The sequence below is a fragment of the Erpetoichthys calabaricus genome, chromosome 1 (assembly GCF_900747795.2).
Source record: "Erpetoichthys calabaricus chromosome 1, fErpCal1.3, whole genome shotgun sequence".
NCBI classification, from domain to species: domain Eukaryota; kingdom Metazoa; phylum Chordata; class Cladistia; order Polypteriformes; family Polypteridae; genus Erpetoichthys; species Erpetoichthys calabaricus.
This window is the reverse complement of record NC_041394.2, coordinates 244,443,758-244,466,014: the sequence shown is the minus strand read 5'-3', so window position 1 is coordinate 244,466,014 and position 22,257 is coordinate 244,443,758. Positions and strand designations below refer to the sequence as shown.

Below are 22,257 nucleotides of genomic sequence, written 5' to 3'. Positions count from 1 at the left end.
TCCATCCATCCATTTTCCAACCCGCAGAATCCGAACACAGGGTCACGGGGGTCTGCTGGAGCCAATCCCAGCCAACACAGGGCACAAGGCAGGAAACAATCCTGGGCAGGGTGCCAACCCACCGCAGGACACACACAAACACACCCACACACCAAGCACACACTAGGGCCACTTTAGAATCGCCAATCCACCTAACCTGCATGTCTTTGGAATGTGGGAGGAAACCGGAGCGCCCGGAGGAAACCCACGCAGACACGGGGAGAACAGGAGGTTAAAATAAGAATATATAATTCCATTAAAACAAGGTTAAAACAATGTAGGAGTCTCCTTTAAAATTCAGTCCCCGGTGCTTCCCTTTAAAACTGACGCCTCTCTGTCTTATCCTACTTGGACCTTGCAACTCAAAGAGACCGTCAACCAACAGGCGCAAGACACCCTTCAATCCTGGCATTTGTCCCTGCTGCATGATCCACGGTGTTCCACGAGGAGCCACCAGACCCTGCTTTGCTTCACACCCACCACTGCCTTTCCAGACTACATACGGTGAAAATGCGCCATCCTTCCACTGCTGCTGATCGCTGGCTGCACCCGGCAAAAGGATACTCCTGAGTGTGCTGATCATTCCTGCCCCCAAGTTGCTCGACAGGAGTGATACCTGAGCCCCCTCCTGAGCGTTGGCCACTCTCTACTTCCAGGGGCTCCATTCTCGTCCGCCTGCTTCTCTCTCTATCCACTGGCTCTCTGTAGCTCACAATAACCTCCGTCCATTTTTGTCTCTGTTCTCTCTCTTCCCCCACCCATAAATCTCCAGTTGCACTGGAAGGCCCAATGCCTCAACCAGCCCAGTGCAACTGGTGGCCAGGTTTTTGGCTTGGCCCTGCCCTGAAAAAGTTCAGTTCTTAAAACATTTTCCCCAGGCTTGAGTTTTTGGGTTCTTTCAAAGTCAGGCACCTATACCAGTTGCTGTTCCCGGCTCCAGTTCTTTAGTCCTCATCGCCAGCTCATCCCACCACTGCCACCAAATGTGACGGTGTGGGTTAGCTCTAGCTCCCACTTACATTCTGGGAGTGTCTTGAGCCCAATAACATTGATAGTCACCCCGGATGAGCCAGCAGAAAGCAAGGGGATGGTGAAAAAGTGCTTTTATTAAAATCCAAGTCCAAAACAAACAGTGCCAATAGTGCAGTGCATAATCCTCAATACATAATCCAATAAAATGAAGGTGCTAGTGGACATTGTTGTAATAAGTAAGTCCATTAAAAGAAGAGGTTAAAACACACAGTCATCGGGTCCTTAATGTACAATCAAACAAGTCCAGCACAACTCCACCTTCGTTTGCCTGGCTCACCCTTTGCTTGCTTGGCTGGGGAGAATGTTAACAGCCATGAACTTCATCACCCGACCTCCATCTTAGCCGCCCACATAGCTCTAGCCAGACCGTCTGAAGCTGATCCACCTCCCGTCTTCAGATCCCTTTTGAGGACTCCACCATGCTCTCACCCACTACACACATTTATTCAGTGGGGTGAACCAGTCCCTGGAACGCTACTCAATTGCTTCTTTGTGTGGCCCAAGATCGTGCTGCTTTTTCTCTCTAGCTGGCCAGCTCGTCCTTTACGAGACTGCTCTCACAGGTCTTCACCTTTTCTTGCTTTTGATTCCCCCCTTAACCTTTGATGCCGTTTTTCTTTTGATATGCTCCTTCCTCACTTCTCCCCCTCTGACCTATGCAGGCTCTTTTTAAATCTGCCACTTAATTTGGTGCAGGTGAGAGGAGCCACTCCCTCTGCGGCAGCATGGAGGCTCCTGATTGACCCGTCCACCTCTGCATGTGAATGCGTCAAGGCCAACCAGTGCATCTGCTAACCACAGAGCAAAATGCACTAATGCAGCCTTGCACCTGCTTTGAGCCCGCACCTACATTTATTTAAAATCAGCACAGCACCACAGACCATACATCACAATTATATAGGCTTTACAAGTATGCATATACAATGGATTTAGAAAGTATTCAGACCCTTTCACTACCTATACAGTTTGTACTGTAGATTTTATTTTAAATGGATACATTTGCCATTTTTGCCAATAATTCTACACTTAATAACCCATAGTAACAAAGAGAAAACAAATTTTCAGAAAGGTTACCGATTTTTTTTATTTTTATTTTTTTTTAAATCAAAAACTGAAATCTTAATATAAGTATTCAGGCCCTTTGCATTGGCACTCCAAATTGTGGTCAGGTCCATCTTGTTTGCTTTAACTGTCCTTGAAATGTGTCTTGAATTTGATTGAAGTCCACTTGTTGCAAACTGAATTGTTTGGACATAGTTTATAAAGTCACACAAGTATGTATATAGTCTCAAAATTCATACTGCATGTCGGGAGAAAAACTAAGCCATGAAGTCCAAGGATCTTGCTATAGATCTATGCGATCAAATTGGAGAAGCATAGATCAGGACAAGAGGTATAAAATCATATACAGTATAAAGCTTTGAGTGTTCCCAGAAATACAGCGGTCTTAATAATTGTGATATTTCAGAATGTCTTATTTTCTGCATTATGCTTCCCATACTAGTGTTGGACCAATACTAAACGGTAATGATATTAGCTTTCACAACTCAGTACCTGTATGCAAAGGATACTGAAGAAAATTATGGAGAACTTTCTAGGTTTCACAAAATAAAATGCAAAAGTAATGTTTTTCTCCCATAAAAATGATTGGCAAAAATGAACACTGACTGTAGTAACTATAGTGGGGCATTTATTTTAAATATTGTTACAACCAGGAACATGTTTTTTTCATGTAGTTGCTTATAGGAGCCAGTATTCTTTTCATACATTTAATGCAACTATAAGTCAGTTGTCAGACTGACCAGTAACTATAATCAGAGTAACATCTGTTAATAAAAAGTAAAGTAAGCATTTTACTAAAGGAAGTAAAGTGACAGATTTTTTCTATTTCTTTTTTATTTTTTATCTGAAGTCCCACAGAAGACCATAACTGCAAAGTGGACAATCTACATTCTGATGATGAAGAAATCTCAACTAGCTCAGATGAAGATGATTCCAGCTCATCATCCAGCAAAGGAGAGTTTGATCTGCTGAATGGCAAAGAGGTGCATATTTTAGAATTTTCACTCCTATAATTGCCTGTGATTGTGTTTAAATGCATATCTGCCTTATACTGTAACAACTCTAAAATATGTGTGTATTTTTAAGGATTTTTTTTTTGCATTCATCATTAAAGGCAGGGTGTTGTACCTTGTTAGCTCTTATGGATGCAATGACAAGTCACGCAAAATGACACAGTTTATTAGCTAACTAAACATTACAATATTCAAGCTTTTGAAGCAACTGTCTGAAGAAGGGATATTGTAATCTGTTCAGTTAGCCAATAAAAGGTGTCACTTTGCTTGACTTTCCATTGCTTCATTAAAGGCAGATATTGTTTAATACTAAACTCCCAACTAAATTAAAAAGGAAAAGTTGTTGTTAAAAGGTATCCTTTTTTTAAAGGAATACTCCACCCAAAAATGTATTTTTATATGTTAATTACCCCTTGCACGGAGTCTGAGAAACTATTTTAATCTCATATTTTCATACAGAATGGAGAGAAAAGATCTGTCGGATTGTCGAGCCTCGGATTCAGGATTTCGTCCTGGTCATGGAACAGTGGACCAGCTCTACACCCTTAGCAGGGTCCTGGAGGGTGCATGGGAGTTTGCCCAACCAGTCTACATGTGTTTTGTGGACTTGGAAAAGGCATTCGACCGTGTCCCTCGGGGAATCCTGTGGGGGGTACTCAGAGAGTATGGGGTACCGGCCCCCCTGATAAGGGCTGTTCAGTCCCTGTACAATCGGTGCCAGAGCTTGGTCCGCATTGCTGGCAGTAAGTCGAACCCGTTTCCAGTGAGAGTTGGATTCCGCCAGGGCTGCCCTTTGTCACCGATTCTGTTCATAACTTTTATGGACAGAATTTCTAGGCGCAGCCAGGGCGTTGAGGGGGTCCGGTTTGGTGGACTCAGGATTGGGTCACTGCTTTTTGCAGATGATGTTGTCCTGTTTGCTTCATCAGGCCGTGATCTTCAGCTCTCTCTAGATCGGTTCGCAGCCGAGTGTGAAGCGGCTGGGATGGGAATCGGCACCTCCAAATCTGAGACCATGGTTCTCAGCCGGAAAAGGGTGGAGTGCCCTCTCAGGGTTGGTAGCGAGATCCTGCCCCAGGTGGAGGAGTTCAAGTATCTCGGGGTCTTGTTCACAAGTGAGGGAAGAATGGAGTGTGAGATCGACTGGCGGATTGGGGCGGCATCCGCAGTAATGCGGGTTCTGCATCGGTCTGTTGTGGTGAAAAATTTACCAGTCGATCTATGTTCCTACCCTCACCTATGGTCATGAGCTATGGGCAGTGACTGAAAGAACGAGATCGCGAATACAAGCGGCTGAAATGAGTTTCCTCCGCAGGGTGTCTGGGCTTTCCCTTAAAGATAGGGTGAGAAGCTCAGTCATCCGGGAGGGGCTCAGAGTAGAGCCGCTGCTCCTCCGCATCGAGAGGAGTCAGATGAGGTGGCTTGGGCATCTGATCAGGATGCCTCCCTGGTGAGGTGTTCCAGGCACGTCTAACCGGGAGGAGGCCACGGGGAAGACCCAGCACACGCTGGAGGGACTATGTCTCTCGGCTGGCCTGGAAACGCCTCGGGATTCTCCCAGAAGAGTAGAAGAAGTGGCCGGGGAGAGGGAAGTCTGGGCATCTCTGCTCAAGCTGCTGCCCCCGCGACCCGACCTCGGATAAGTGGAAGAGGATGGATGGATGGATGGAGAGAAAAGAGTTTGATATAATATAAGCCAATAGTGACCAATGCTGTACAATGGTAAATTACATGAAAGACATCCACGGATAAAAGGAGGGAAAAAAAGAAAAACTCTCAAAACCTGTGTTGCATAATTCACTTGTCAATTATCTGATTGTATGCACAAAACATGCAAAACAAGACTGTTTGCTAAATTGTTAAATATATACTTCCAGACATCATAAACAGGAAACTAAAGTCTAATGAGAGTCACTCTTCAAACTAAAGACAGGATTCTTGACCAGCGAATGAAGGGGAGAGGTAGATCTTCAATTCAATTAAAAAAATAGTTAACACCTAAGCCCCAACATCTTCTATAACTACTGTGTGCCTTACAGAGAAAACAAGATTTCAGTATACTATAGTGTAATTGTCAAATTGCAATTTGATCTTACAAATTAAATTTGAGTCAAATCCATTAATATAACAAAGAAACCTTTTGATGTACAGGTTACCCACAGCTGGCATGCTTTTTCTTGAATCCAGGTCATCGGTAGCCATTGGCCGTGATGGATGTGGGTGATTGACGACACATTAAAATAAGGCACAGGTGCAGAAGTGCCTTGTATTTTCAACACAATCCAAACAGTGTTCAAAAGTGCAGTCCATAATAAATAAATAAATCCATAAAAACTGGTCTGGTAGAGGTTAAAATCACAATAAATGTAATCCAAAAGCAAGTTAAAACCCAGGTTAAATCACAATTAGTATAAGGCCTTTTAAAAACCATGAGTCTCAGTGCATCTTTCCAAATCTGTGTTCGTTGACCTTCATGGTCTTCTCAGCAGATGGAGACACCCTCTGACAAGTGCGATCAAACATTTAACTGGCTCATGTTCCTATCGCCATCCCTTGGCATCTATGGGGTCCCCATGAGCCCTTCCCACTTCTCCACCACAATCCCTTGGTTTCCATGAGACCTCCATGTTTCTCTGCAGCATTCAGCAGGCGCATCCCTACACCCGGAATGCCACTGCTCTGTACGGAATGTCTTCTCTGACTGCTAAGCCTCCTCTTTGCTGCACCAGCTCTGCCTTCACCCCAACTTTCTTTCTAAGCTTTTTTGTCCCCTTCGATTTCACCTCCTGGCATTTCTTTCTCATTCGTTTTTTTTCTACCTTAATTTTCAGGATCTCTCTTCTTAGGCACTTTTATTCTATTGTGCATGTATGTGCCTTGATTACAACCCCAGAGCACTAATGAGGAAACATGCTGAACTGACATATCTGCATGTGAATGTGTAATTAGTCAGTTTTTTCAACAGCGCCCTGGAGTCGCTCAGCTATGCTACCGTATGCACATACACGCACTAAGTCTGAGCACTGTTTTCAACTAAAAAAAAAAAAAAAAAAAACTGTCACACTGCCATGGACCCTTAATGCATATTGTCACAGAGCTCTGACAGACACAGGTAAAATGTGTTCTTTCTCACTGGTGCCTTTTATTTCACACGCTCCAAAGATGTGCATGATGAGAACGTATAAATACAATTATGTTCATAGATTGTTGCTTTTTACGAGGGACGTTCAAAAAGTTTCCGCACTTTTATAATTTTCATTGGAAACGGTGAAGGCGTGAGGAGTAGTAATAGGGCATTAAAAAGTTGGTACGACACTGGAAAAATTGCATCACAAAGGAAGGTGACTATATGGAAAAGTGCTCGTAATTCTTTTAACTCTTTATTAAGAATTTCAAAAACAAAAGTAAGGAAACTTTTTGAATGTCCCTTATACAATGTAGTCATGAAAGTATCAGTGAATTTTAAAGCATACATTAGTGAGACTGAAACACAGTAGTGTGTAGTATTTCAGTTTTTATTTTAGTTTATTAATCATGTGGTCTGGTTGATTTAGTTTGTTTAATTTTGTGAATATGTATGTGTCTTGTGTGTTAAGCTAACAGCTGTAGTACTGCATGGAGTTATTGAGTTTGGTCAGTTTTCCCCTTGGAAAGTTGTTGAGTCCTAATGCCTAGTGCTGTGATAGGAGGAGGAAGGTTGTAGCCCTTAAACATGGCGATAGCATTAGTCAGGGTCGATCAATCTAATGAAGAGCTCTTCGTGGGAGCAGAGCCAGCCAGTTGAAAAAGCAGTGTGGTTTAGAGACCGGCTGCAAAGTAGAAGTCTCCTGTGTGCCAGGTTAGGCTCCTGATTATTTTGCCTGGAAGCATTATTAAATGGATAATGAGCTAATGTAATAATTTTTTCTTTTTTAATGGAGGGCTGAACTTTTACCCCAATTTTTGTGATTAGCCGGGTAAGAATCCTTTAGCAGAGGAAAGTTTTTTTTATTTTTTTATTTAATTTTTGAGAGACACAATGGAGGGTGATTTTTATGTATGTTTTTGCAGTTGTGTTACCTGCTTGTATGTACAGTAATCCCTCCTCCATCGCGGGGGTTGCGTTCCAGAGCCACCCGCGAAATAGGAAAATCCGCGAAGTAGAAACCATATGTTTATATGGTTATTTTTAGAATGTCATGCTTGGGTCACAGATTTGCGCAGAAACACAGGAGGTTGTAGAGAGACAGGAACGTTATTCAAACACTGCAAACAAACATTTGTCTCTTTTTCAAAAGTTTAAACTGTGCTCCATGACAAGACAGAGATGACAGTTCTGTCTCACAATTAAAAGAATGCAAACATATCTTCCTTTTCAAAGGAGTGCAAAGCAAGCAGTCAAAAAAAAAATCAATACGGCTTTTTGGCTTTTAAGTATGCGAAGCACCGCCGGTACAAAGCTGTTGAAGGCGGCAGCTCACACCCCCTCTGTCAGGAGCAGGAAGAGAGAGATAGCGAGAGACAGATAAAAAAAATCAATACGTGCCCTTTGAGCTTTTAAGTATGCGAAGCTCCGTGCAGCCTGTCCTTCAGGAAGCAGCTGTACACAGCCCCCCTGCTCACACCCCCCTACGTCAGCGCAAGAGAGAGAGAGAGAGAGAGAGAGAGAGAGAAAGTAAGCTGGATAGCTTCTCAGCCATCTGCCAATAGCGTCCCTTGTATGAAATCAACTGGGCAAACCAACTGAGGAAGCATGTACCAGAAATTAAAAGACCTATTGTCCGCAGAAACCCGCGAAGCAGCGAAAAATCCGCGATATATATTTAAATATGCTTACATATAAAATCCGCGATGGAGTGAAGCCGCGAAAGGCGAAGCGCGATATAGCAAGGGATCACTGTATTCTTGAGACTTGTTTTGTATTTTTAAATACTATCATTTTTTCACTTAAGAACCCTATGAAGTGACTTGTTAAATAAAATCAATTATTTACATTTTAATAACAGCTGCCAACACTGTGCCATAGTTTTTCTTTTTGCTGGTCAATTTACCTTTAGTCCCAGTTGGCTCCACGCTACCTGCAAACTGTTTTAAATTTGGCTTGTGACAGTGATGTGACTCAATGGTGAAAAGACAAAAAGAAATAGGCAGAATCAGCTGCATGTGACAGTCCACTTTATGGCCCCCTTCCCATCCAGAATAGCCAGAGAGCATGAAAGGGAAAAAAAAAGAAAGGCAGCCTAGTAACAAATATAAGAATGCATGCTGCACATTTGAAACCCCACCTCCAAAGAATGGAACATCCATCAGCTACATAAACCTAAAACATAGAATAATTATCAATCCCTTTCTTTCATGCTTGCAGGCATTCAACGGGGTATGATGCAAAATAAGTGCTCAGCAAAATAAGCAAAGTTGTGCTGAAAATTATAATAATATGAACTGCTACCATTTTGAATTTGAGTTCTGAATTTAATGTAAACAGCTACATGTTTCTGGTTCTCTAATACAAAAGGCTTAAAGGGGTTCTTGGATTTTAACTTCATTTATTCCTAATGTTGCTAAATAATACTGTTGCTAAAATATATATTTGGTTACTTTTCTCTGCACAGCATCAAATACTACTATGTCTTTTTTTGTAGTGTGCATAGCAGAAATATGTAAGTACCTTGAAATGCTGTCACACTTGTAGAACTTGAGAATAATGTCTCTTGACCTCCTAGTCCAGTAAACAAAGCGGCAAAGGTCATATCCATGTTTGGCATTGTAAAGGATTCCACTGCTTGAATGATTTACAGCAGCATATATAATAATATGAATTCATACCACAGAAGTAGATGCTAATTGTAAGCTTCACTTCAAACAAGGATTCAATTTTAAAAATAATTAGTAATGAGATAAACTTCTATGTCTACATTTCACTGGAGATTAATGTGAAACTTGTGCAAACTTAATGTCAGATGGTGGTGTCAAGTCCTAAACCACTACATACATGCCTTAATGATTGTCATAACTTTAACATGTTGGAGACTACCTTATCCTCCAGTTTCTTCTTAGACTTTTTTTTTTTTTTTTTTAATTCTTTCAGAGTATGAAGCAACACACAAACATTATGAATCCTTAGTGAATTAAAAAATAAAAGTGATGTACATTTTTTAAGATAGGACCAACACCTACCCCACCATGTTCTCTAAGGAATGTGGCTTATAATGCAAATGTGTTTGATTCTGGTCTTGAAACATAAATAAATGAATAAGCCATAATGTTACAATTTTAAGGAGAGAGTCCAGCTTTCACCATCACTGATTTATTCTTTGTAATAAAGTATTCAGAAATTGGATTTTCTCTGTATGTATTAGTACCTGTTCTAGGAAGGAGTATACCATCTATTATTGTGCAAATACGTAGCAGCCAACTATCCAATTTTAGTTTGGACAGGTTGGATGACTTTTTAACAAACAGCTCAATACTTTTCTAACTTTGTCCACCCTTAGTGCTGTTGAAAGACAGTTTAAGTGAAGGTTGTCCTGATTCTGTTATTTGTGAAATAATTTTTATTTTCTGGAAAAGAGTCTCAGGAGATAAGATGACAAAAAGGAGAGTTGGTTGTCCGTATACGTGTTGTCTAAATTGATGCCATGTAATGTAGTTGAATTTGTAAAGTAATCTAGGACTTTCAGGGCCAGTTTATTTGAACAGCACCCACAACTGTGCTTACCATGGTTTACAGAGTTCTTTTTTTCCTTTGCCAAACAATGGAAGGTGTGGATATTCATGTTATGCGAGTGTGTAATATGTTTTCATTTAACTATTTCCAGTTAAATACTGTTATTGTTTCCCTTTATAGAAAATCGCTTACATTGTGAAGTACCTCAATGTGCACCATGAAAGGAGGTGATAAACAATAAAAATGAGTTTATAATTGTAATTATTTGGTTTGATTCACATCACATGTATATTTGCTGTTTCTAAAGGATCTATGTGTAAATAAGTACTGTAATTTAGATCTTTAGACTTAGTTATAACAGTAGTTAACATCTTTAGCAGAAAATTGAATGTGTGTGTTCCTTGAAAAAAATTTCAGTTTTAATTCTAAAGGTTGGAAGTCGTTAAAAGCAATTGCCATATAAAGAAACTACTATGTGTTTCAGAGTACCTTCTCCCCTGTGGGCCTCTTTTCTAACAGCTAACAACCTGTCAAGGCTGAAATCTAAAGTCATACTTTACATCACAGTCCTTTAGAAAAGACATCCACGGAGGATGCACACGTTATCAGCTCAGTAGTTCATTTACGTGGCTCGTTTGAGGATATTTCCCTGTTACAATATACTGCTAGTCGTGAAACTGTTTTTAAAGGCTTGAACTGAGAAATGGTGTATTGTGATGTGAGTTAATCTCTTTTATGTCAGATACTCTGTATATTTTCTAAAAAAGCACTGTCTTTTTCCAGAATGAAATTGGAAATAAAAAAACAAAAGTTGTTCACATTGCCAAGGAAATCATGAGCTCAGAAAAAGTGTGAGTATTGCTTCCCTTAGCACACTCATTCTGAATCTCTGTTGAGCATAATGGTGCATAATGTTGTGTTTTTTTCTGTTTTCACAACAGGTTTGTGGATGTTTTAAAGCTTCTGCATATTGTAAGTAAATCTTTATTTGTTTTGTCAGGCACCTTTTTCTTCTTAATAGTTAACTTTTGTTTTTGTTGCTTTGTGCAATTCATTTACATTTTGAAGCTATAGCACCCATTTCTATTCATCATGTGCATTGCTGAGAAACTCTGATGGAAAATATTTATACAGAAGATCATTCTCCTGATTTGTAGGTTCTTTTCTCTATACAATAAAAATTGCAGAGCTGAGGATAATAGCATAACATTAATCTTCTGTGTTTGCAGAATTTAAATTTGTTTTATTTTAAAAATTCTCTTTCTCACAAATAAGCGTAATTGTAAAATGTTGCAATGTAATGAAATGACCTTGAAAAATGAAAACTTTCTTACTGTACTGGTTGAATAATAGCAAAACTATCATAAAATACATTTTTTGTTAGCAGCTAATTGATGGTGGTTTACATTTTTTATTTTATCTTTTGAGATAATTTGAAAAACAATGGGGCTTGAGTTTAGAACTTTATTTTATGTAATTTGTTTAATTATTACATTGTTTTAAACAAAGTAATTTGTTTTATTCTACAAAAAATGTTTGAGCTTTATTTATAGTAGTCTTTGTGGCATGTTAAGGAGTTTGACATGAAAACCAAGATTTCATTGCTGTTTCACTACTAAGTAACCTTGAACAAGTCTATTGCTTCTGATAGAGCTATATATATATATATATATATATATATATATATATATATATATATATATATATATATATATTTATATATTTATACAGTACACCCCCAAATTCAAAGTCCAACTGACGCCATGGATGTAAATCACTGAGCCAGCTGCACTTAAACTGGCTGCACGAAAGCACACAGAGGTAAGCGCTGATGCTTGCAGGCTAGTCTTAGTGCAGCTTGGATCACAGAATTGCACACAAACACAGAAGATTGTAGAGGCAGGAACTTTATTCAAACACTTCAAACAAACATGTCTCTTTCAGAAGTAAAAGGTGCTCAGCATGCAGTTAGTTAACTATTAAGCAATAGACAAACATCACTAACCCCCAACAGTAGCAGAGAATGTCTGGGGGAGGAGAGAGAAACAAAGCAATCAGCCAAAAAGGACAGGTATGGTTCAGGCTTTTAAGTAAGCTTAGTGTCGCGTGAGAAGTGATTGATTGATTGATTGATTTTTATGGTGAAGATTCCAGCCTTGACCCGATGCGCGCACTCACAAACAGACGCAAAAACAAAGCAAACCGGTAATCAAACAGCAAATAAAGAATGTAATGAAAACAAATGAAATAAGAAAACAACGATACCACCCCTGTTCCCCTTATGGCGATTACACATTAAATACAACAAAGCACAAACAAAACACACACAGTAAATCATGAAAAAGTTAATGAAAAACGGCAATGGATGAAATGTAATGATAAAAATAGATAGTCCAGAGATCCGCATGTTGAATGAGAATGTACAGAGAGTCCTATTAGTAGTTCCTGAAATGGTGAAGATGGGTGGACGGGTTCAGGAGCGCTCCTTTCTTTGCAGGATAGCCATGAATCCACTTACAGTCCTCATGTACACAGGCAGACAGTCCAGATGCACAAAACGATCCAGGACAAAATGAATCAAGTACAGGTAACCCAACAGAAGGCAGACAGACAGGAACTTGAAACACAATTACAAAAACTTTTTTTTTTTGATTTTTTTTTTTGCTTTTGGTCACCGGCCCCCTTTTTAAAAGCCGCAGTGACATCCTTTGACCTCAACAGCCCCAGCACCCTCAGCAGAAGACCAATCAGAGCCACTACAGGGACTGCTGGGAGTTGCAGTTTCAAATTCTATTGGCTACTTTCACCATCCCAAGTCGCGGTTTTCTCTACAGCTGCTTCCTGTTCTCTCTACAGTACAGTATTGCCACGAAAAAAGCCATAAAAATTGGGGAGGATATTTGCGGTTTCCGCTAACAATTAGTTAGGTTGTAAGGAAAAATCCGCGAATGACCCAAACTTTGCGGGGGTCTACTGTATATATACAGTATATATATATATAATATTATAATGTGTGTGTGTGTGTGTATAATATATATATATATATATATACATATACACACAGTATCCATCCATTATCCAACCTGGTCTGCTGGAGCCAATCCCAGCCAACACAGGGCGCAAGGCAGGAAACAAACCCCGGGCAGGGCGCCAGCCCACTACAGGACACACACACACACCAAGCACACACACTGGGGACAATTTAGGATCGCCAATGCACCTAACCTGCATGTCTTTGGACTGTGGGAGGAAACCCACGCAGACACAGGGAGAACATGCAAACTCCACGCAGGGAGGACTCGGGAAGCAAACCCGGGTCTCCTAACTGTGAGGCAGCAGCACTACCCACTGCACCACCGTGCCGCTCCTATATACAGTTTGTGTGTGTGTGTATATATACATACATACATACATACAGTATATACAGTATTATAAGATGATGCTACTTAGAGCCCGACCCGACACAGATTGAACACGGGTGGCACGTGTAAAATAAATAAACTGTTTATTTTTCTTCCCCTGTGGGCGCCCGTCTTCCCCATGTCCCACAGGCAATGCACAGTCCCAACCACAGCACCCAATGAAACACAAAAGCACTTCTCTTTCCTCTCGGCACCACCACTCCTCCTCAGCAAACTTTGTCTTCCTCTCACCCGACTCTGGCCACTGAGTGGTGGTTACTGGCTTCTTTTATAGTTCACCTGGAAGTGCTCCAGGTGCTTGATCAGAGTTCCGGCTGCACTTCTGGGTGTGATGAATATGCTGCCCACACGGGCTCAGGAGCCCCAAACACAGCACCCCCTGGCGGTGCCTGCGGGACCCAACGGGGCTGCACCCAACTCTGTGGGAAACCGAGGCACTGCTTCATCCCAGGGGGGCGGCCATCTAGCGTTCAAGGGAAGGTATTGCAGTGTCCATGGCTGCTACCCCAGAATATAGTGTGCAGGGTCGTCCTGGATGGGCATGAACGCCAGCCACCTGCCACGATATATATCCTCTTTAATAAAACCCCTGTGTGCGTCCAGTGTCCGTGTGTGTGTGTCTTCTGATGAAGTGCGCATGCGCGGGGCACAGTGAGAAGCTTCAAAGCAGATGCTTCAAAGGCCACCTTACGCGTCACACAAGACACAGAGCGCGGTACCTATAAAATATTGTGTGGCCGATCCAGTCGGATTTCGGTAAATGAGGGTAAGACCTAAAACATAAAACACGAAAAATCCAATCGGGTACTGAGACGTGGAGGCCAGCTTCCCCATTGTTGTGCAAGTGTTCACTCTGAGGATGTCAGATTTGCGATTAAGAAGCTTGGCCCGGTAAAGTGTAAAGTGTCAGTCGTTGAAGGGGTTTTCCTGAATATAGGAATTTTCATGATATTACAATACGATGACTTTTAAAAGTAGATTTATTTTCACACACATTAAATCAGTTGCTGGGGTGAATCTGCTGATTGCCCACTGTTGTGACCGAAAATTAAATGCATATTACGGACAGCAAAGCCAGTATTACTGTCGGAGAAAATTACAGGCATTTTACGGAAAAAATTTAATGAGGTAAAAGGTCCCTTGCCATTTAATATAGACTGTTCCTACTAATGTTTATGGACTACTGTTGTAGCGTCCATTATTGTAACGGGCTTAATGTCTAGTGTGTGTGTGTATATGTGTATATATATATATATATATATATATATATATATATATATATATATATATATATATATATATAATATATACATACACACACACACACACAGTGAGGCAAAAAAGTATTTAGTCAGCCACCAATTGTGCAAGTTCTCCCACTTAAAAAGATGACAGAGGCCTGTAATTTTCATCATAGGTATACCTCAACTATGAGAGACAAAATGAGAAAAAAAAATCCAGAAAATCACATTGTCTGATTTTTGAAGAATTTATTTGCGAATTATGGTGGAAAAAAAGTATTTGGTCAATAACAAAAGTTCATCTCAATACTTTGTTATATACCCTTTGTTGGCAATGACAGAGGTCAAATGTTTTCTGTAAGTCTTCACAAGGTTTTCACACACTGTTGCTGGTATTTTGGCCCATTCCTCCATGCAGATCTCCTCTAGAGCAGTGATGTTTTGGGGCTGTTGCTGGGCAACACGGACTTTCAACTCCCTCCAAAGATTTTCTATGGGGTTGAGATCTGGAGACTGGCTAGGCCTCTCCAGGACCTTGAAATGCTTCTTACGAAGCCACTCCTTCGTTACCCGGGCAGTGTGTTTGGGATCATTGTCATGCTGAAAGACCCAGCCACGTTTCATCTTCAATACCCTTGCTGATGGAAGGAGGTTTTCAGTCAAAATCTGACGATACATGGCCCCATTCATTCTTTCCTTTACACGGATCAGTCGTCCTGGTCCCTTTGCAGAAAAACAGCCCCAAAGCATGATGTTTCCACCCCCATGCTTTATAGTAGGTATGGTGTTCTTTGTTTTTTCATCTGACCATATGACATTCTCCCAATCCTCTTCTGGATCATCCAAATGCTCTCTAGCAAACTTCAGACGGGCCTGCACATGTACTTGCTTAACACTAGAATTACCAGAGCCTACGAAAAAACTCGTAAATCCGTCCCACCTTAAATCGCGTCTTAAATCCGTTTGCACCTCTCCGCCAGAGTCCTTTGTCATCTAAATGTGCTGATAAACAAAAGCTACTAGCAGCCAGCTATTCCATCACCCCACCGACTTAGAGTGAACTTCTCTCCTAGCTCAAGCCTTGCCTTGATTTGATTACCTGGGATTGAAGTGGAATTTTAGAGTGGAAATAATTCTAGCGTTATTTGGAATACACGCATTTCATGCGTGTTCCATTTCTATAGTAGGCTGTGCAAACACATTTTTAAAACAGAAACGTTTTTCATATTCTAATAGTAAATGACAAAATGTAGGCATAAACTATATAACGTATGAAGCCTGAAGTCCATATATCAAAGAAACACTTTCACAAAAGGTACAAATAAGAGAACACGTGCGCCTTCATTCAAAAAATTTTTAAAAAAAAAAGCCGCGTTAGCATGCCACATTGACATTCTTACTACAACCGCCGCGGTGGCGTAATGGTATCAGCCCCTGACTGGGAATCAGAGGGTGGCGAGTTTGATCCCGCACGGCTCCACTTCGAGAAATGAGCTGCTCTTATTCTTACAATTTTAGAATAACAACATAAATTTGATTTCAGTATGTAACAGCCAGTGTAACTTATGATACTGGTAAAGGTTAGCTTTTTTTTTTTTTTTTTAATTCACTTTTCATTCTCGCAGTCGCATTCAGAATCAATCCATACAACCCCATCTGACACAGCTGGTTTCACATAAATAAAAGTGCACTTTTATTCAAGACTATAACCGAAGAATAAAGAAAGCAAGTTACAGTTGGTGGTTGATACAACAGCTTGCGTGGTGCAATGTTAAGAACTGCTGATTTCCGATCCGTGCTATATAAAATCATCACATTCAAATATTAACAGTTCCCACACACCCAAGGTCCGCCATTCCTACATTTACGACATGTTTACTTGTTGCAGTGTACACACCTCTCTGTGCTATGGTTCCTATTACAGTGAATGAGCACCTGACACTGTACTTTCTTCCCTGGGGGAAGCTGAGGTCTTAGAACGAAAGTTTGTTGATGCTGTATCATCTTTTCTTTTTCCATCGCCTTTTCCTGTAAGAAGCGACGACGAAGTTCCTCTGCAAGGTGAGCCATGAACACTCTTCTTTTCTCAGTGGACCCCGTGCATGCCTTATACAGTACGTGTGCGTTCATCGCTGCTAGGTCAAGGATGTTGTAGAACACAGCAACCGGCCACCTGCGTGTTCCTGTTCGCACTGAACAAGCACGCGCCTTCTGGTCCATGATGTCAACGCCACGCTGGGGAAAAAAGAAAGACAAATAGATGTGACATTTTGAAGAAATCATTTTATCACCAGAATAGCACCAGAATACTTCGTCACACTAATATTTTTTTCATTAGCATACCTTCATGTGGTTGTAGTCTGTGACCGTGTTTGGTTTTTTTTTTTTTATCTTGCCCAAACTCCACATCATGGTGCATTGTGCTGAGAATGCAGACAGACTTCATCTTTTTGGGCACATACACTGTCAGCATGGCACTGGGAGATCTAAACACCAGCGTGGAGAATTGTTCGTGTACTGAACTGACTTTAGCTGCAGGTGGAAGTTCCCGTCGCACTTTATTCATGGTGCCAAGCAGAGCTGTATTGCGGTGCAGCAGTCTATTAGCCAGCGAAAGTGACGTGAAGAAGTTGTCTGTTGTTACGGTTCTGCCTTTTTGGATTGCGGCAGATTTGGAGACAAAGTACATGTGCAATGCCACTCCTTATTTAGGAAAAGATCCCAGTCGTCCCACGGGAGAAAGACTTTCTGAGTCTGTGGTCATAAAGCTTATGGAGCCATTTCTGAACAAAGGCACAGACTATCCCTGGCATCTGAATCGGTTGCATTGAGCCTTCGAGTGGCAATTTGTGGAGCAAAAGAGGAATATATAGGAGACATACAAGTTCAAGCAACATTTATCAAGGTAAAATTGAAGCAGTAGACTAATTCTTAGTTGAAGTTGCACAGAATGTTGCTCTGTTTAAAGATAGACAAGTTTGCCAATTCGCCAAAATTGTTTAATAGGAGATTTTAAAATTTCCAAACTTTGTACACGATCTGTTCAAGATATTTCAACAAAAATTGAACTGTCTAGACAAATTTCCGTGAAAAGTAAGCATTCCACATTTCAACAAAATTGGTCCTCGGGGTGCCAAGATGTTTTATGCCGACAGACAGACCAACATGTCTATATCAATAGGTGCTTTGCACATTACATGCAAATATACTTAAAAATGTTCAATCTGCTTCATCTCTACATCCTTTAAAGGATTTAAAAAAACATAATGTTTGGTGAATGGATAATGTTTTTTTTATATTTTAAAATGCTTTAAGTTACTGCCTTTAGAATTTAGAAAAACTTTCATAAGTGATTTTGTGTGTGTGTGTATGCGTTTAGTGAGTTGTATAATGCAACTGAAAAGACAAACAAAATTATGTTGGCCAAACTATGATAATGAAAATTTTAAGTTTTATGCCAATCTTGCTAATTCCCCATCATTTTCCACCACATTTAAATTATCTATAGCATCAACTTTAACTGGGCTTGCCACTTCACCCGTGGAACATGAAGTCCAAAACAGTCTGTCTGAACTGAAGGTAATGATCGCTGCAATGGCCACCGACATAAAGGAGCTCAAGAAAGATATAAAGAAAGAAATAAATGACGTAAGGAAGGAAATAAATGATATAAGGAAAGTGATATACATGATATAAGGAAAGAAATGAAGGACATACACAAGACAAATGAGAAGCTGCTGTAGGATATTAAAGACCAGAAGAAACATGTAAATTATCGCTCTGAGACAGCCTTCAAAGGTATGCTAGAAAATATTGAGGAACAAATTCAGGAAAATGCATCTAAGTTTGAGAATAAACTGAGAGCACTTGGCACACTTACTTTGGAAGACGTTAAGAAAACGTTCATGACTCAAATTGAAATAGTGGAACAACTGGTATCTAACACTGATGGAAAAGAAACAGCTGCAAATTCCAAATGCAAAATACTCTGAGAAAGAGTTGGTGCACTGGAAGATGGATGCAAAAGGAATAATATTAGAATCGAAGGTCTCCCTGAGAATCGTGAAAGTCCAAACCCAGTGAAATTCGTACCTGAACTATTCTCTAAAATAACAGGAGAGAACTTCAGATCATACAATGAGATAGCAGCAGCTTACCGCAAATGGGGATCAAATACCTCTAAACCTAGGATTCTTATTGTGCGTTTTAAAAAATTACAATTTAAAGTACATATAATGTTACTTCACAGATAGAAACAAGAGATTATACAGTATTTGAAAATAACCACATTCGTATTTTCCCTGATTTCTGACCCTCAACAGCTGTTAAACATGCCGCTTTTTACAACATTAAACAGCACTTACAGAAAGGTGAAATCAGATACAGCCTCTTGTATCCTGCCAAACTGAAAGTGGACATTCAAGGCAAGCACTATATTTTTACCTCAGCGGAGGAAACAGAAAATGAGCTAAGAAAACTGATCCAGACACTTTTATGAAAATACGACAATGAGTCGCATCCTGCCATGGCATGGCAAAGAAGATCTTACCGGCTGTTTGATCCACTTGCAATGATACTGGTACCGTAATTATACACCCTTTTCCCTTCTCGGCCACTTTTTGTTTATGCTTTAATTACAATTATACATGTGTATGTATGTATGTGTAAAAAAAAATATATATATTTTTTTATTTTTAAAAGGAGACTATTTAACATCATACCCTTGGTTTATTGTATTAGGGATTACTATGCTTATCCAGAGCTACTTTTTAACATCATTCCTTGGGTTTACTATCTCAAGATTGTTTTAAGATCATATTTTATGCTTATAGTATTTGGACTGTATTGTCCATAGATATCTCAATTTTAATCCTCATACACCGCTGCTGGGGAGCTTGTTTTGTTTCGGATGTGTTCTGTCTCTAGGTATGTCAGAGGACTGGGACTTTGTGAAGTGTGGTTCAGCCTCATTATCCTTTTAATCCTTATAAGTGCCAACGTAATGGGAAAATTGGAAAATAAGATCAAAGCTGTCTTATTTTCAGTTAAGACTACAGAAGCAATGTCTCCATGATCGAACAGTTAACTTTGTTAGCTGGAATGTTAAAGGTCTGAATCACAAATGAAAGAGAAAGAAAGTATTCTCTCACCTAACAGGTCTAAACACTAAAATAGTATTTTTATAGAAGATCCACTTATTAAGCAAGGATCAGTTTTGGCTGCACAAAGATTGGACTGGCCAAATATTCAATTCCAGCTTTACAAAGAAAACTAGAGGCATGGGAATTCTTATACATAGAACAGTCTCATTTGCAGTATCAGATGTAATATCTGATCCTGAAGGGAAATATGTGATTGTCATGGGTAATTTATTTAGCTGTAAAGTGATTTTGATAAATATCTATGCACCTAATGTGGATGATAGGGACTTCATCCAAATTGATTTTGCATCCATTCCCAATGTGAGCACTCATAAAAATTATAATGGCTAGGGACTTTAATTGTGTTTTAAATCCAGACCTAGATAGGTCTCCTGCCACAGGGATGATGACATCTAACACTGCGAAGACAATTACATAGTTTATACAGTGGTGTGAAAAACTATTTGCCCCCTTCCTGATTTCTTATTCTTTTGCATGTTTGTCACACAAAATGTTTCTGATCATCAAACACATTTAACCATTAGTCAAATATAACACAAGTAAACACAAAATGCAGTTTTTAAATGATGGTTTTTATTATTTAGGGAGAAAAAAAATCCAAACCTACATGGCCCTGTGTGAAAAAGTAATTGCCCCCTTGTTAAAAAATAACCTAACTGTGGTGTATCACACCTGAGTTCAATTTCCGTAGCCACCCCCAGGCCTGATTACTGCCACACCTGTTTCAATCAAGAAATCACTTAAATAGGAGCTGCCTGACACAGACAAGTAGACCAAAAGCACCTCAAAAGCTAGACATCATGCCAAGATCCAAAGAAATTCAGGAACAAATGAGAACAGAAGTAATTGAGATCTATCAGTCTGGTGAAGGTTACAAAGCCATTTCTAAAGCTTTGGGACTCCAGCGAACCACAGTGAGAGCCATTATCCACAAATGGCAAAAACATGGAACAGTGGTGAACCTTCCCAGGAGTGGCCGGCCGACCAAAATTACCCCAAGAGCACAGAGACGACTCATCTGAGAGGTCACAAAAGACCCCAGGACAATGTCTAAAGAACTGCAGGCCTCACTTGCCTCAATTAAGGTCAGTGTTCACGACTCCACCATAAGAAAGAGACTGGGCAAAAACGGCCTGCATCGCAGATTTCCAAGACGCAAACCACTGTTAAGCAAAAAGAACATTAGGGCTTGTCTCAATTTTGCTAAGAAACATCTCAATGATTGCCAAGACTTTTGGGAAAATACCTTGTGGACTGATGAGTCAAAAGTTGAACTTTTTGGAAGGCAAATGTCCCGTTACATCTGGCGTAAAAGGAACACAGCATTTCAGAAAAAGAACATCATACCAACAGTAAAATATGGTGGTGGTAGTGTGATGGTCTGGGGTTGTTTTGCTGCTTCAGGACCTGGAAGGCTTGCTGTGATAGATGGAACCATGAATTCTACTTTCTACCAAAAAATCCTGAAGGAGAATGTCCGGCCATCTGTTCGTCAACTCAAGCTGAAGCGATCTTGGGTGCTGCAACAGGACAATGACCCAAAACACACCAGCAAATCCACCTCTGAATGGCTGAAGAAAAACAAAATGAAGACTTTGGAGTGGCCTAGTCAAAGTCCTGACCTGAATCCAATTGAGATGCTATGGCATGACCTTAAAAAGGCGGTTCATGCTAGAAAACCCTCAAATAAAGCTGAATTACAACAATTTTGCAAAGATGAGTGGGCCAAAATTCCTCCAGAGCGCTGTAAAAGACTCATTGCAAGTTACCGCAAACGCTTGATTGCAGTTATTGCTGCTAAGGGTGGCCCAACCAGTTATTAGGTTCAGGGGGCAATTACTTTTTCACACAGGGCCATGTAGGTTTGGATTTTTTTTTCTCCCTAAATAATAAAAACCACCATTTACAAACTGCATTTTGTGTTTACTTGTGTTATATTTGACTAATGGTTAAATGTGTTTGATGATCAGAAACATTTTGTGTGACAAACATGCAAAAGAATAAGAAATCAGGAAGGGGGCAAATAGTTTTTCACACCACTGTAACTGATCATAACTTATCAGACCCCTGGAGATTTCTAAACCCAAACTCAAGAGTATATTCATTCTACTCACCAGTGCATCACTGCTACTCAAGAATTGATTATTTCTTTGTAGATAACAATTTCTTGCCTATGATTAAATCTTGTAAGTACAACGTTATTGTTGTGTCTGACCCTGCCCCTTTGATCTTGGCGCTAAAATCATTATGCCCCACCATACTCATTTCGCAGATGGGGTCTTAACCCACTTTTATTAGCAGACAAAAACTACAGAATTTTATATCCAAACAAATGATTTTTTTTCTTTTTTGAGAAAAATACATCCTCAGTGGTTTCTGCAAGAATAGGCTGGAGAAAGCCTGAAGGCTTTCTTAAGAGGACAGATATCTTTCTCACAGAAATAAATTGGAAACCAAGAAGGTATTTCCTCTAGGGGTCGCTAGCTCCCTAGTTGGAATAAGTTCTTTTGTAATTGTGGTGTTTTAAGTAACCCAAAACTATATAGATATAATATTAAAAGGTGATACCTCTCCCATAGTGATACGGCGATAAGAAATCACATAAGAGAAAATAACTTAGCTTTCTAAGGTGGGATCTCA

The 22,257-nt window shown here is 40.1% G+C and overlaps 1 protein-coding gene across 1 annotated transcript in view; it reads left to right on the top strand.

Moving 5' to 3' along the window:
* The window catches only part of fgd6 (FYVE, RhoGEF and PH domain containing 6), a 178,924-nt gene that overhangs the window by 97,756 nt on the left and 58,911 nt on the right, over positions 1–22,257 (top strand). The window contains exons 3-5 of the mRNA XM_028813419.2: positions 2,984–3,116; positions 10,576–10,643; positions 10,734–10,764. Coding sequence (XP_028669252.2) covers positions 2,984–3,116; positions 10,576–10,643; positions 10,734–10,764 — 232 coding nt within the window. The remainder of the gene's footprint in view (positions 1–2,983; positions 3,117–10,575; positions 10,644–10,733; positions 10,765–22,257) is intronic.